Here is a 15103-nt window from a genome sequence, read left to right as displayed (position 1 = left end):
ATATAGGACCTCCATAGCGACCATGAATGTGTTAGCTTTCAATAGAAAATAGATATGTAAATTTCGTTAACCTGCTGACGTTTCACAGAACTGGTCAAACAGCTACAACAAGGCAGCTGCCTTGGCTACAACGAAAGCTAATTTTTATTAAAGCTAACACATTTGTGGTCGTTATTGCGGTCGTAAATATTTCAAAAAGGATTCTAATGAAAAGATATCATCAAAATTGAAATACGAGACACACAAATGTAGGCTAAGCATCGATGCCTCTTAAGCATACTATAGTACATAATTGAGAGAAATGTAAAAATTCCGCATTTTGTGAACGTAAACCGTAAACATTTTGTGGAACGTAACGAAGGTTCCACGATGCTGTTGTAAAACCCAATACCAGAACTTACAAGGCTCTTCAATAATAATTTCGGCAAACTTTACTTTTACAGAACTAGTTTTGCTTATAGCAAACGCGGTCAATCTGGGTCTTCTATGGTTTAAACGTTTTTATGATTGCTGTTGTAAGATTAGATGTTTTTGATATATGAGTGTTATCACAATTCGAAGAAAAAAACTAACGAATTCGATCTGTTTCATTTGATATGTGTTTCTTTGATGGTGGTTACGTGTTGAACACCCATCTGCCATCTTACATAACGGATCTCTGTAGTTATGAAGGAACATAATACTTTCTATTATATAAAACACACTCTGAACGAGCGATAAAAAATATATTCTAAAAATCTATGTTAAACCGAAGCATCTTTATTGACATTCGTTTTATAACTTCAACTCTACATACGAGTCACTTCTAAATAAATTCTCGAATCGTAAGGCCATAAAAACAGTTTCACATTCTGACATCATGAGCAGCTTTTATGTTATTTAGTAAAAACTAAGTAGATGAAGTATGCTTCAAATGTATGTAATATGTTGTGAGAAGTTTCTGAGTGAGTGAATAACGGAGAAAATATTCACCGATGTAGCCATGTTGAAAGAAGAACCAGCGTTAATACAATATGATAGCATACAACATAGCATATTATACCTGGGACAAACCAGAACGTACATTTGTGTTGTAGAAATAATAATCGTACGAGGAGTTTGCCTATGCTATGGTTTAGTGGCAGCATATAAATATGCCAGGTTTTAGCTGTGTTGTAACAGAACCCTATACGACACAGAGAGCATACACTATATGGTATAGGGATGGAGATTATCATATATATGTACGATATTTTTGCTCTAATAGCTGGATAGTTCTTTTGTTATATGCTGCAAGCATCTATCTTTTTTCATTCTCCGAATGTTGTAATGTCATACAGAACAGAAATTCCTTGTTTTGCCATTGTCATTTTGCAAAATGGAGAGGTTGAGCGACACGTGAGATATTCTCTGTGACAAAGGAAAAAGATTATTTTGTTTAATGTTTCATAAGGATTTAAGATAACTCTTATGATATATGCTTTTGAGATGAGTAAATACTTACGGTACGGTAATGGTACTATGTGAAAGTACTGAGTTTAAATTATTTTTTGAGTTAGGGTTATACAAAATTAAACGTGATGGAAGTGTGTTCCACCAAAACACCGTACATATTGATAATTACATTAATCTCGCTGGGATATCAGAAAGTGACGCAAACAAGGGGTTTACTTTCAGAATCGTTGAAATTATGCAATATTAATGCAGACAGCATATAACGAAACGGGGAACAGCCGTCGAGTCGATGTGATATCATTTTGACACTTGAACATTTTTCTAATGTAAAGTATTTACATCCATGTACGATAGTACGGCCATAGCAGCATGTAAACTCGTTGTCATTCAGTAAAATATGTAAGAATTCATGATTTTAGTAGCTTTGAACTGTCTCCACACATTTGCATATTTCAGGGTATTGAGAGTGTAGCATGTAGCAACCAAGTGTGGCACTATCAGTTTTTCAACTTTTCCGCTCTTTTAATTGATATAATACAATACCGAAGTAACAGACTGAGTCAACGCACAGTGATTTGACTGAGTAAATGGATTTTACATGCTGAGGGCGACGAAAGTAAAGCTTGAAACATGAAAAGGGCGGTTTTCAACGCATGTAGCATGTAATAGTATTTTATACATGACTAGGGATAAAAAGAGTTTTCGTGCGAAGCCGAGGTCAACAAACACACGAAAATGAGACTTTCCATTTTTATACCGAGTTATGTAAATTGCTATTTCTTTACCAAGGTGAGAAAATTGGAAATTCGAACAAAAGCGAAAGTTTGGAGCGAAGCGAGAGCCGAAATTCCTCAGGTTAAAACTTCCTATTTCTCTTCGAGGTGAACACCGACGTTTCACCATTTTTCAAAACCAAAACAAACTGACAGTTGCAAAGACGAAAAAAAAATCTTGTGCGCCACATGAAAAAAGCCAGTGCTAAGAAAATTGGAATTTTCTTACCTGAACAGATTGAGATACGAAATTTAAAAATCGAAATCATTTTGTCTATGAAAATATTGTTCGTGTGAAGTGACAGAAGACCGACTTGTCGACAGCGTCAATCATTGGCGGTCCTGTGAAGTAGTGCTCAAAGTCACAATCTACTGTCATAAGAGAGAGATAGAGAGAGAGAGAGAGGGGGGGGAGTGAGAGCGACACGTCATCTTCTCGCCGCCCAGATTACGTAATTGTTTGGAACTTCGTATTTTACCTAGTGTGGTTGCATCCCTCGCCTTCGACTCGAGCTGCAAACGTCACACGTGACAATATAAAAACTTCCCCCGGGAAATGACTTTATTGCATCCATATAAATTGTAGCAGGGACTAAAGTAAGGAACAAGTGTGTAGGCAATTGGCGACAGTTCCCCTCAAAGTGGCGACATTGCCATCGACATTTGCGACCACGGAAATTTCACTGTATCTTATGTCGAAACGGTTTTTCTAACTGAGGAGCATATTTAAAGCATTTCACTTCCCGCTATGGCTCCAATCACCATGCAATTAATGCTTCGACTGAACTCAAGAAATTTAACCAATAAATTACCAACAAAATTTGCGTCACAAATGGCAGTTGTCCTCAACAATTTTGAGAAAATTTTAGGATAAAGTAAATTTCAAGGCAAAAATCGAATCATTGGTTAAATTTGTTGAGTTCAGACGCAGAATGCAACACCCTTAGCGAGTCATAAGTTCGAAAGTTTGAATTACCATTGCCGCTGCACTGATAGAAACCTCTTCACCAGAAAGTTTCAACCCGATGAATTATTACTACTTCTGGTCAGAAGATTCCCTGTAGGCTGAACAAATCTAGGAATTCAAATATTTCGCATTCTGTTCATTTTTCCTTAGAGGTACTAATGGCACAAAGTGCGAATAGTCAAATAAAGACTAATCGCGATTTGTGCGAATAGCCTTTTCGTAATTATTTGCTCGAATCAGAGATTCATTTATACTTTTAGAGTTGTGAAGTTTCCTATTTTCGTATCATCGAAAGTCAGTGTAAACAAAAAATTCGCTCGCTCTGCTCGCGATTTCTGTTCCTTCAAAAAAATTCTAAAACTTGAGAGAATCTTTAAAATTTGAAATGAATCCTAAAATGACTTCGCATTGACCCTACGGAATGATCTATCGAAATCAGAAAATTCGTTTGTCAAATCTTAAAACCATTGAGTTAAGGAACATTATCAAAATAAAGTGTGTAACCACTTCTTTATTCGCCTAAGATGATTTATTTCAAATGTTGTGTTACACATTTGGCCCTTTCAGAACAAAAACATGGGCCATGACAAGATATGGCTACACCGAAAAAAATCCTTATTTTAGTCCCTGAATTGTAGTGAACCATATCACTATAGAGTGCATTGAATGAACACATAAAGGTGCTAGTAGAATAGCTGAAGCAAATCTCAATACAATTTGCATTTAACTACACGATGACAACGAAGTGTAATTTATCAAGTGAAATCATTTAATTAGTCTTAATCATATAAGTTATCTCGATCGTTTCCTTTAACCGTGGAGTTATGAGAATCAATTTATTAAAAAGCTAACAAGTCAGACGAAAAAAAAGATGTAGAAGATAGAGGTTAATCTTTTTTATAAAGAAACGCTATTATCCGCGACAAGAGGTTAATCATCTGTTATCGAAAATGATGACAATAATATTAGGCGATAAGTTTTGGTGGAATTCTCTTATGAAGATAAATGCACGTTAAAACCAACAGATTTTGAATAAAACCCTTTTGACAATTTAAACAAAAGAAGTAACAGATTTAATGTTTGCATTCCGACGTATTGGCACTTTGTTTAATATTAATTTACAAGAAGAACTCCTGACAAAAAAAAATGAATGAAACATCATACAATTTGTGCTGCATTTGGTGCAGTAGCAGCAGAGTGAAATAACATTATTTTCATATTCCACATCGAATTCTTTCCTTCCTTGTCCTCATCAAAATTGCAAACACAACCACGTAGTGTATAACGTAAAACATTTATGACAGCTATCGTACATCTCAAATTTTCGATATGAGTAATGTGTAGAGCGACGAAATTGCTTCTAATTATTAATATCAAAACGATTTAATTACATGCCATTAAATGTTTGTTGTCCATTCAATACACATCCTGTCCTTTTGATGGCATACACTCATTTATTTCAAGGAAATCGCTTAATAGTCAGTTCACAGTTTCGAACATTAATGTGAAGATTTTATAAATAAAAAGGAAGATGATGAAGTTAATGAACAATTATAGCGACGTCCGTTATAGACAAAAAACATCAGGGTCGGTACTCATACATAAAAAAACGGATACGGACGTGTAAAGGTAAATGGAGCGCATTGGAGCACACATTGTTACGAATTTCTTCGTTGAATTGTGGTTGAAATTGAATCGGTTATGATCTCAATAAAGATGAATGTTGAAGTGCTACATTCTTGTGTTATGCTCAGATTGCTGCCTCTGACTCAAGAATAGTCGACTTTCTTAGAAATTGAATCGATATCTGTAAAAGATGTTCAACCAATCACCTTGATGTTGAATGGAAAAAAATGAATCGTTGGAAATGCATCATTGATTTTTCTGTTTCAGCAAGAGGTTAGACAAGTATGTTTCTCAGACAGTAATAAATCCCAACCTATGAGTACCGATAGAAAGACATAGTTTCTAAAATGTCTAACATATTACACCAGGTGACTGCTGCAGGTGTCACATCTTTAACATTCGTTCATTTATTTGTCACATTAAATGGTCATGTTTACTCATTCCGCAGTAATTTTCCGAATAATTTTAGTAACTCATCCTCATCCACCAATCTATTCTACCCAATTTCATTCAGTTGTTAAAACTTTAATCGTTTCTTGTTAATACTCGTTTGTAATTCTAACTAAATAAAACCGAAGTTAAAGAGAAAGGCCAAGAAATTTTCTTATTATTCATATCCCAACGAGAGAAAACTGGAACAATGCCAGCGAATTAATATTAATTTAATTTTCGTGAAATGCGCGATGAATTAGTCAGAGAAAAACGTATGCTCGCATAATATACACATCCAAACGAATGTAATTCCGAAAAATAATACGAATGCGGAAATTCAATTAAATTTAATTTCATTTTGTCAGCAATTTTGTATTATTATACCTACGGTACACCATATTATATTCGAACACATTTTATACCGATTGAGACACCAGCAACATGGCACATAACTTTTTCTTTTCCGAATACAAAAGTACATGCAAATATAATTGCAATTGAACAAAATTGAAAAACTTTACAATAATGTCTGAAACAGCACAACACTAAACATTATGCAAAAGACAACTCACCCTTGGTTTTTTGGCAAATTGCCCGGTCCGTACATCTCGAATGGTAGCTATATCCAACAAATCCATCTCATTATTTTGGTCGACCCAGCATAAATAAAATCCCTTTGGATCGATACGCATGGTGACCGGTGTGCCAGAGCCTGAATCCTGCAACGAAAAAGAATACGGAAAGAGAATTACATCACACACTTTATGATGTATACAGAAATAATGGAAACATGAGAGCGTAATACAGAGAAGGATAATCATATCAAAAAATGTAAAACAATTAAAAAAAATTTGTTGAAATAAATCTTAATAATTAAAGTTGAAAACGAATTATGAAACATTTGAAATGGACAGGTGGTAGTAGACGACCTCTCTGAATAAATGGAAAACAAAGAAGATTAATTGCATTTTATGGAATAACAGTTCTACGAAATTGAAAAAGTTTTTAGTTGATGCTATTCGCCCACCACATCCTTTGTGAATGTTATTCACCCCTATAAGGTCAACTTAGTAAGTTATATTCGCAAGTTGTTTTTTAGTACATATTCAACTCAGTTACAAGAAAAATGACGTTGGTAGTTGGTTGCGTGGCCGTTAGAAAATATATTGGGAATCCACATGTCACGTGAAATATTTCGTACAGTATAGTAAACGAAATTAGCTTAGAGTTCCCTTTACTTAGATAACCCACAAAATCCATTACCGCATAATAGTATATTATTGGCATTTGAGGGTAGCGTCAAGATTTCCCCTTAAATGTCAATATCAAACTGTATTGTATAAGAAAAGGGTACAAGGTAGGGTAAGAGTAAATTTTTCTGTCTGTTTTAATAGTATTTGCTTGTGATTCCTAGGACAATAATATTGATGGGAAATCATCGTGTGTATGCAATAAGCTTTTTTATTAATGAAGGAACAATATGTGTCAGACTACTGCTACATGTCCGCAGATTTGTGCCGTCACACTTTACGTATTCAAAAATTCTTAAAGACATCCTACATTACATGCATAGTGAGTATATGTATAATATGACAACTCGGACGACCAAAAGGAGCGCCATCTGTTTATACGAAACTATAACAGGATTGTAAAGAATAGAAGATTTTGTGTTGGCTTCAAGCACTTGTTTACTAAAATAGAAGTGATTTTGAAAAGCCTAAGAAATTGATGGAGACTACATAACAGATACATAGTTGTAGAAAAGTACGAAGGAAAAAGTTTCCAATCCACTTCCGTTTGGTGTTGGTGTGCCTCTTCAAATGCAATCATAGAGAAATTGCGAATAAAATTGGAAAATCGAAAATACTTCTATTCATACCCTATAAAATGTATGGAAATGGAGAGACGACTATAAATCACAAGTTTATAATTACAAGCTAATATCGAAATCCCTCTAATAGATTCACTATTCGTCCCCGAAGAAATATTTCTTTCAATTTCTCAAAATTTTAGAAAATATTTTTCTTGTTTTTCTGAATAAAATTTAGGAACATTAACTTTGTTAAGTGTCTAACGATGTTGATAATATATTAAACGTTTTTGGAACTGATTTAGACAGACAGTTTTGATAAATACTTGAAAATTGAATATCGAAGGCTTCTTTTTGATCTTTTTCGACTAAGAATTCTCTGGTTACTTTTATGTCTGTCTGTATATAAAATTACATTGTTAAAACATGTTTTAAAGTTTTGAAAAATTTGAGAAATTTTCAAGAAATTTGAGAATTTTGAGAAATCCGATTTCTCAAAAATAGTCCCTGGAGTGAATAGTCACTTCGAAAGCTTTTTATGCAAATTAACGTAAATAAAATCATCAGGCTGAAAACACTTAAAGCGCTAATTTGTCTTATTTGCCGAAACTTTGCTTAATTATAGATTGACAAAAAAAAATGAAGATCGAACATTAAAATAAGGCGGTGTCCTTGAGGTGGTGTGGTGTGGCGCACCTGAATTTTATATTTTTGATGATAATAAATAGGGACAATGATTGCGTAACAATCAATAAAAACGACATTACCAAATAACTGTTACTTCCTTAATATGTCTGACAACCTACGAGAAGAAAGATTTGCTAGATCTAAAATCTATATTACACAATGGAATGAAAGCATATCCTGCAGACAATGTGCACATTAGCTGAAAGATAGGTTCTATAGTGGAAACTCGTTGGTGTCGTTAAAATATTTGATCTTTGCATAGCTTGTTACATTTTCATAACAAAAATATTCCGAAGAAGAATCGCGACAATTAACCAAATTTCTCTATTCATCCGATTATTATAACACATCATCGTTCCGCCACATATTTCATTTGCCTGGTCGGTCGGTGTAAACATTTATGAGATTTATGAATTTCTATTTAAAACAACATATTCGTAAATTAGCGAATTAATTCCTTTCGCATGCTCAATTATACATATTCATGGCTCATTTCCATCAGGGAAATGAACAAAATAAGTTTTTTATTGTTTGTTTTGATAGAATAGTTGAACTGAAGAGAATTTAAAAAGTTATAGTGACATGAAACGATCAAACACGACTATAAATGAAAAGAATTACAACATTCATTTCACTGCCAGTCATAAAACAGTGCATGTATGAAAGCATAAGCAAGTTTGTATCATGTAGTTTGCGTGATTTTTAATTAAGAAGTGAGGAAGTTTCTTCTTTCCTTTCTTCTTTAACTGACGTTAGGGTTAATCCAATTTGCAATTGAACTCACAACATCTACAGATATTCAATCCTTATAAACATCATACTTTAGTGTCCAGTCCAGAAAGCTTTTTAGCTTTCACAAACACTTCCGAAGGAAATAGCAAACGGTAAATAAGTGGTGACAACGACCTTATAACATTTTTTCTCAACTCGAATAAATTTTCAGCATTAAAATGCTATTTATAAAAATAACATCTCCTCTTTAATTTATGTTATCCGACCAACCATTGCATCTTTCAGTAGACATAGTCAAAATACGTCATTAATGTGGATGAGTAAATTTGTTTAAATAAAAAAAAATATATATTGTTGGTGGAAACGTGGGATAGTTAAGAAGAGATCACTGATGTTTTGGAAACGATAAAAGATTTACTTCGGTTTTATTTTCAAATGTTTTACTCAATGAATTTGTTTACATGCTTCGGATAAATATTAGCGTCATTACTGGTGTACAGTAATAATGAAATACGCAATGCGGTCGCTTCAGTATAAAATATGGAACATAATTGCTTCCGAATGCTTCGGTTGACAGGTGGAATTACCCCACGCCCCCATGAATCAAAAACAAAAACTTGAAACTTCGGCCGTGATTTGCTATTAATTCGTGACGATAAACGTCAGACAATAACTATTTCATAACAAGTGTCGAAATGGACAATTTGCGCAATAGAAGTGAAAACGCATCGTATGCACAAAATTCCCAAAATTCCAGTTGAGGTACAAATTAGAAACATGATTCTATGCATTTTACTGTAGCAATTTTAATAATTTCGTCACAATGAATACGTACGCAAAGTGAATATTTACGTACTATAGTACATAAGGATTGTTATATTGAAATCGTATCGTCAAATCGTTTGAGCGGAAACAATATTTTTGATAATCAGCTTCATTTAAACAATGTATAATTTTGCGGACAGAAAATGTGAATTCTGGTTCATTCGATACGCGTAATAAAGACTTTGCATCTTTGCCGACAATAGCTATTTCACTCAGAGAAAATTCTTATGGAAATTACGAAATCCGTAAAGAGCTATCTCATATGTGGAGGTTCAACTATGAAACCTGTTACTGCGCAGAGTACTTTGAGTGGCACATTAAACTGATCTTTATTATTGTTTAATTCAACGATAGTCAATTGAATTTTAAATCTTTTCAAAAAATCAACGAATTTCTTACTTATAGTGCCCGGCATCAAATTACAAACCAATAACTTCAATGTCGGCTCCGTCTACCTTTAGGGCATTTCCCAAGGATATGACCTAATGTTTCAAACAGTTTTCTGCTGGATATTCACTGATTCGGCAGACACCACGACCTTTCGTTGGTAGATAACACCACAAATCGAATTGTTGTTTTAGTAATCTACTCCTTAAACAACATGAATGTTGTTCTATCACCACACATGCTCGTTGACGGTGACAGAATTTTTTGGCTCCGAAATCTATGACTTCTGAAAGCACATTCGCACCGCAATGATGCAAGTGGTCGCTGGCATTGTACGATTGACCATTGACCTTATTACTAGAGTATATCATTGCGTCAAGTATTGAATTCTTTTTCTGATAGAGCAATGACATCCAGAAAAAACATTGGTAGTTTGGACAGAGGAGCGTGTTGAAACGGAAATATTTCGTGTATCAAAGCCGTTCATTTTTATGGTTCCAATTTTTTTTCAAATCATCTGTTAGCGACAACAACGACAAAAATGAGCATTGGATGGAACTCCTGGCTAATTTCGTCTTTTATAGCCCAATGCATGTTAAATCCAATGAAGTACAAGATTGTATACACTTTAAAAGCTATAGTATCAAACGATGTAATAGATTCACAGCTTGATTTGGAAGGGATGCAGTAGCGAAGTGGAATAAACAAACCGATAACATCTTAAGGGATTTATAAATGTGATCTTGTTCACACTTTCCCTCACGCAACACGATAAATTAACCAAAATCTAGCACATATTAACTACATTATAAACACAAAACAAAATGATTTTTATTGCATCAAAAAACGTGTAATCAGATATTCCACATCATATCATGGTAACACGATGAAATAAGTGGATAACATAATGCTCTACACAAACAAGTCAAGTCTATCATCATCTATATCCCATCCATCGTATGTAAAATCATGTAATATCTTCTCCGATACGTAAAGTATCAAAATAAAATATGAAAAATGTTTTATAAATAATTTCGTTACTCCGCTCATTCACCCCTTAATACAATTTCGACCTTCCGTCATATCAACACGCATATTTTATGGAAGAAGAATAACAAAAATCCCTACGACACGAAATCCAACAATACAGAAGAAATCGTTCAGCCCCCAGATGAAAAATCCACATTTAAAGCGCAGACATTATTGATTTTGTTCTAAACTTAAACTCTCAGAGCAAAAGGAGCACAATAAAAATACGACGACCTTTATTTTATTATAGCAAACAACAAAAAAAAACCGAAGTATAAGAATAAAAAAATACCTCACTTTAAGGTCTATTATCTGTGTGCTATGTGCACAATGTTGGTATGTATATCTGTGGAGCTCTTCCACCATGAAAAATGATATTTCAGTGTGCCTCGGTAATAGATAAAAGCGTCTAATATCAGTGATATTATATGCAACAGTGGATATAATGTTTGGTACGTAAATAAGTCAGTAGAGCTTTTTATATCAAATTTATTAGTGTAACATTGGTTCAAATTCTGTGATGTATAATATTCTCTTCTCTTTTAATAACGTGTTCCTTTGCATCCGGATGTGACGGTATGACGGTGATGGTACTTATTATAACCAAGTTCCAGTTCGGCAATATACGCGTCACATGTATGAGAGTATTATATTATTGTATCTATCTGCTCCACATTTATCTTGGTGAAAAATGACTGTAATGGTCTATATATATGTAAAACAGAGGTGGTATAGAAGGTATTGTAACTTATTGTAAACAATAAAACATCCGACATAACAATTGATGGGCTTCTGGTGGTTATTATACTTTGATTTCGAAATGGAATGAAGCAAGAACATTCGTTGAATAGAAGATTTTTGATTTTAAAATTACTTATGATCAGTTTTTGCTCTTTAAGACTTCCACCGTTGTGATGCGATTCGAATCCAATTCATTTTCGAATACCATGTCAATACCATGTCAATTAAAATTTTAATGATGGGAAACCTCCGCCTAAATCTCTTATTTCATCTGTTATCGAGAGAAACAACATATAAGCGACAAGATTGGACCTACCGCAGAGAAGTTCTGAAGTACTGGCTTTTCGATTAATTGAAAAGAATCTCGTGTTCGAGTTGGTTACGAAACGTGAACAAAACTCGATAAAATAATGTCTAAGTAACACATCATCACCTATCCACTTTCTCATTACTCTATCGATTGTCTATGTTCATTAGAATTTTATTTTGAGTTCATGTCGTTCTTCTTGTGGTTCTTGTGGTTGTTATAAATGGGTCATTATGCTCTATAAGCGATTCCATATTGTCATGGACAACCAATCAGAGTGGAGAGCCGACTTATTTTCTTAAGTCGGCTGAAGCATCGGCTTGGGGTATAGATGACGTTTTAGAGCTTTAGTGTCTTTGGAAAAAAATTAGTTATTAATTTGAGGAATCATATTTTGAAGGTTTTAGCAATCGGCTGAGAACAAAATTAAAAGTTATAGCTCGGCTAAACCTACTTTTTGCGTTTTTGCTAAAAAATGGCCTTAGCCGAGCTATAACTTTGAATTTTGTTCTCAGCCGATTGCTAAAACCTTCAAAATATGATTCCTCGAATTAATAACTAATTTTTTGCCAAAGACACTAAAGCTCTAAAACGTCATCTATACCCCAAGCCGAGGCTTCAGCCGACTTAAGAAAATAAGTCGGCTCTCCACTCTGCAACCAATCATTGAAAATAAACGACACAATAATCACGTTTATAACCTTTTACGGACAACTATGCCATCTTTTATAATTATGCAAAATGTTCTAATCTGTCCATAGTAACAGGAGCGTTAGAACAAATGAGCTAAAAGATTTATATACTTTTGCTTTCCTTAGGGTCGAAAGTGACATAACCCTAGGAATAAAAAGTAAATTTAATAAGCTCAAGAGCATGTAAAATCCTCTAACTAACAACTACACACCTCGGGATAAAAATAAAAATTCTTCTTTTCGTGTGTTTGCTGACCTCCGCGTCGCCTCGGACCAACAATTGAATTTTGTTGATCCGAGGCGAATCCGAGGTCAATAAACATGTGAAAACGAGACTTTTCAATTTTATCCCGAGTTATGTAATGGATTTTACATGCTGAGGGCGTCGAAAGACGTGCTTAAAACATGAAAAGTACGGTTTTCGACACATGTAGCATGTAAATACTATTGCTTCGATCCATATTAATACAGAATGCAAAAGAAGTAGTAGATTCGGCAATTTTACTCTTGATATGATTGCCTTCAGTGAACGGTTATATTTCGAGCAAATGTTATCGAAACGGCTATGTGATTTTCAGTTATTCCAAACCTGCCTATGAAATTCGTGCTCTTTACCTAGATTATACGACTGCTGCTATACGAGTTGAATCAAACAGGTTAAGCAAGCAGTGTAAAGCATATTCGCTAAAATCCCGATGATATTAACATACCGTATTATATATCGATTTTACATATTTGCACATTAGCAAAATGTGTTGTGAGAGGATGGCAGACACTAACTATAGAACAGCCGAAAATGTTAATGCTTCCAATGAATACAAATAAAAATTTATATTGTAATCAATTCACGTTACGACAAAATATTGACAATGAATGATGCGTATTCGTCGACTTCTTGTTTACACTTTACGTAACATGTTATAGGTTAACTAACTATTCGATTGAAATTAAACGATTTTTTTTTTTGTTTAGGGAATCGTTCACGTTGATGTTGTTGAGTTTATTAAGGTGTATATATACAACTGGTGATAGCATAGTCTGGTACATAATAAATTAATTTAAACATAAAATCGTGTTACGATTATACAGGTTAAATGAACTATAAAAACATCTACTCATTACATCTATCTATATCGTGTAAGATACACACCGGTGTCAGTTGATGTGTGATCAAAATTTTTGGCTTAATTGTTTCGAGTTCCAACGTAAATGTCGAGACACAATAACGTTACAACCAGCTCACTTTAAGATAAATATTTAATAAGAGACTTTACAATGGAACGTTTCTGGTAAATATCGTGGATTATTAAATACTTTGAATTAATCAAAAGTTCTGTGTTTTCATTGCAAATATTTGTAACTTGATATGAGTACAGCTTGGGTATCAACTTAAAAGCAAAGTACGTTTTTTTTGTAATTACTTGGCATAGAGATCAAATGTATAATGGTTTGCTTCTCTGGGAGCCAGAGTACACCGAGATATTAATTATAATTTATTATTTACTACACTAAAGGGTAAAATATCATTAGATTTTACGCAAAACGCCTTAAAGTGTTTAGTTTAGCTGCAGACAGGGATTAAGGGGGTCGTTTCCAGAATTTACTCTGCCTATTCAGTCAGAAGAAATTGAAATTAATTTTGTATTACAGTGGCTGACTTTCAATTTTGTGCACTATTTTGATTCAGCTGTTCGATCCGCTGGTCCATGTAAACAAAGTAAGTTAAGAGTGATATCGCCAAAACTTGAACCAATTTCAAAACAACGGCTCAGCGATTCGGGCAAGCTATAGCTCGTTTGAATCGTCATTCAATTCTGAGAAATAGGGATCTTTTACTTTTTCTGTTAGTTTCCCATTTTCGGAGTGAACACGTGAAAGTAATAGCATGTCAATGGGTCGTGAAAACAGTTTTTCGGTGATAGCTCGAGATAGAAATCTTTCTAAAATGTGAAATGTTGTAGGAATATAGGCCTCTAGCAGACCTTCAAAACGAGTATAATCATCGGTAAGGACAGCTACCCGTTCTGGACTTATGACTCAAAATATGGTGAATGTTTGGACAGTGCTGCTGGCTTGCAACAGAACTTTTCCGCGGAACTGACTATAGGGTGTTGTAGCTGGACTTACCCTCTTTCGTTCCTCGTATAATACACCCCAGAAAAATTGTGTTGCAAGCCACAAAGTTAGTCGAAGTAAAATGTCGCTCCAATAGACCCATATTTTTCAGTGTTTTCAACTTGTTTTTGGTGTTCAAACAGGCTGGAGCGATAGGAATGAAATAAACTAAATCAAAATTACATGTTCAGCTCGAAATTGTGCTGAACCGTGCGATCATTGTCCTTGAAAATGTTGCTTTCCTCCTACTTCGTAGTAGGTGGAAAACATCATTTATTTGACTTCATAAAAATATCAGGAACTCAATTGCTTTCACCGAATATGGGCTTTTTGTAAAGCAGAGATGCGCATCGTTCATTTACAGTCAATAAATGGTCTCCAAAACTTTTGACCACCACGAGTTGTTTAATCATCGGAATTCAAAGGAAAACTAAGAACCAATGAGAAGTTCGATTGACATGAATGCCATGGACATAAAGAGACTAGAAGGCAGATTAAAATAAAAGAATTTAATGCTATTTATATAACAATTTATGAAGTTCAATA

General features: G+C 34.2%; 1 protein-coding gene across 2 annotated transcripts in view; it reads right to left on the bottom strand.

Moving 5' to 3' along the window:
- The window catches only part of LOC119066414 (1-phosphatidylinositol 4,5-bisphosphate phosphodiesterase classes I and II), a 106587-nt gene that overhangs the window by 71905 nt on the left and 19579 nt on the right, over window positions 1-15103 (bottom strand). For both annotated transcript variants that reach the window (XM_037168886.1, XM_037168887.1), the window contains exon 3: window positions 5805-5951. In XM_037168886.1, coding sequence (XP_037024781.1) covers window positions 5805-5951 — 147 coding nt within the window. The remainder of the gene's footprint in view (window positions 1-5804; window positions 5952-15103) is intronic.

Source organism: Bradysia coprophila, chromosome IV (genome assembly GCF_014529535.1).
Source record: "Bradysia coprophila strain Holo2 chromosome IV, BU_Bcop_v1, whole genome shotgun sequence".
NCBI classification, from domain to species: Eukaryota; Metazoa; Arthropoda; class Insecta; order Diptera; family Sciaridae; genus Bradysia; species Bradysia coprophila.
Note: the sequence above shows the minus strand (reverse complement) of the source record. Positions and strands in the feature narration are given on the sequence as shown.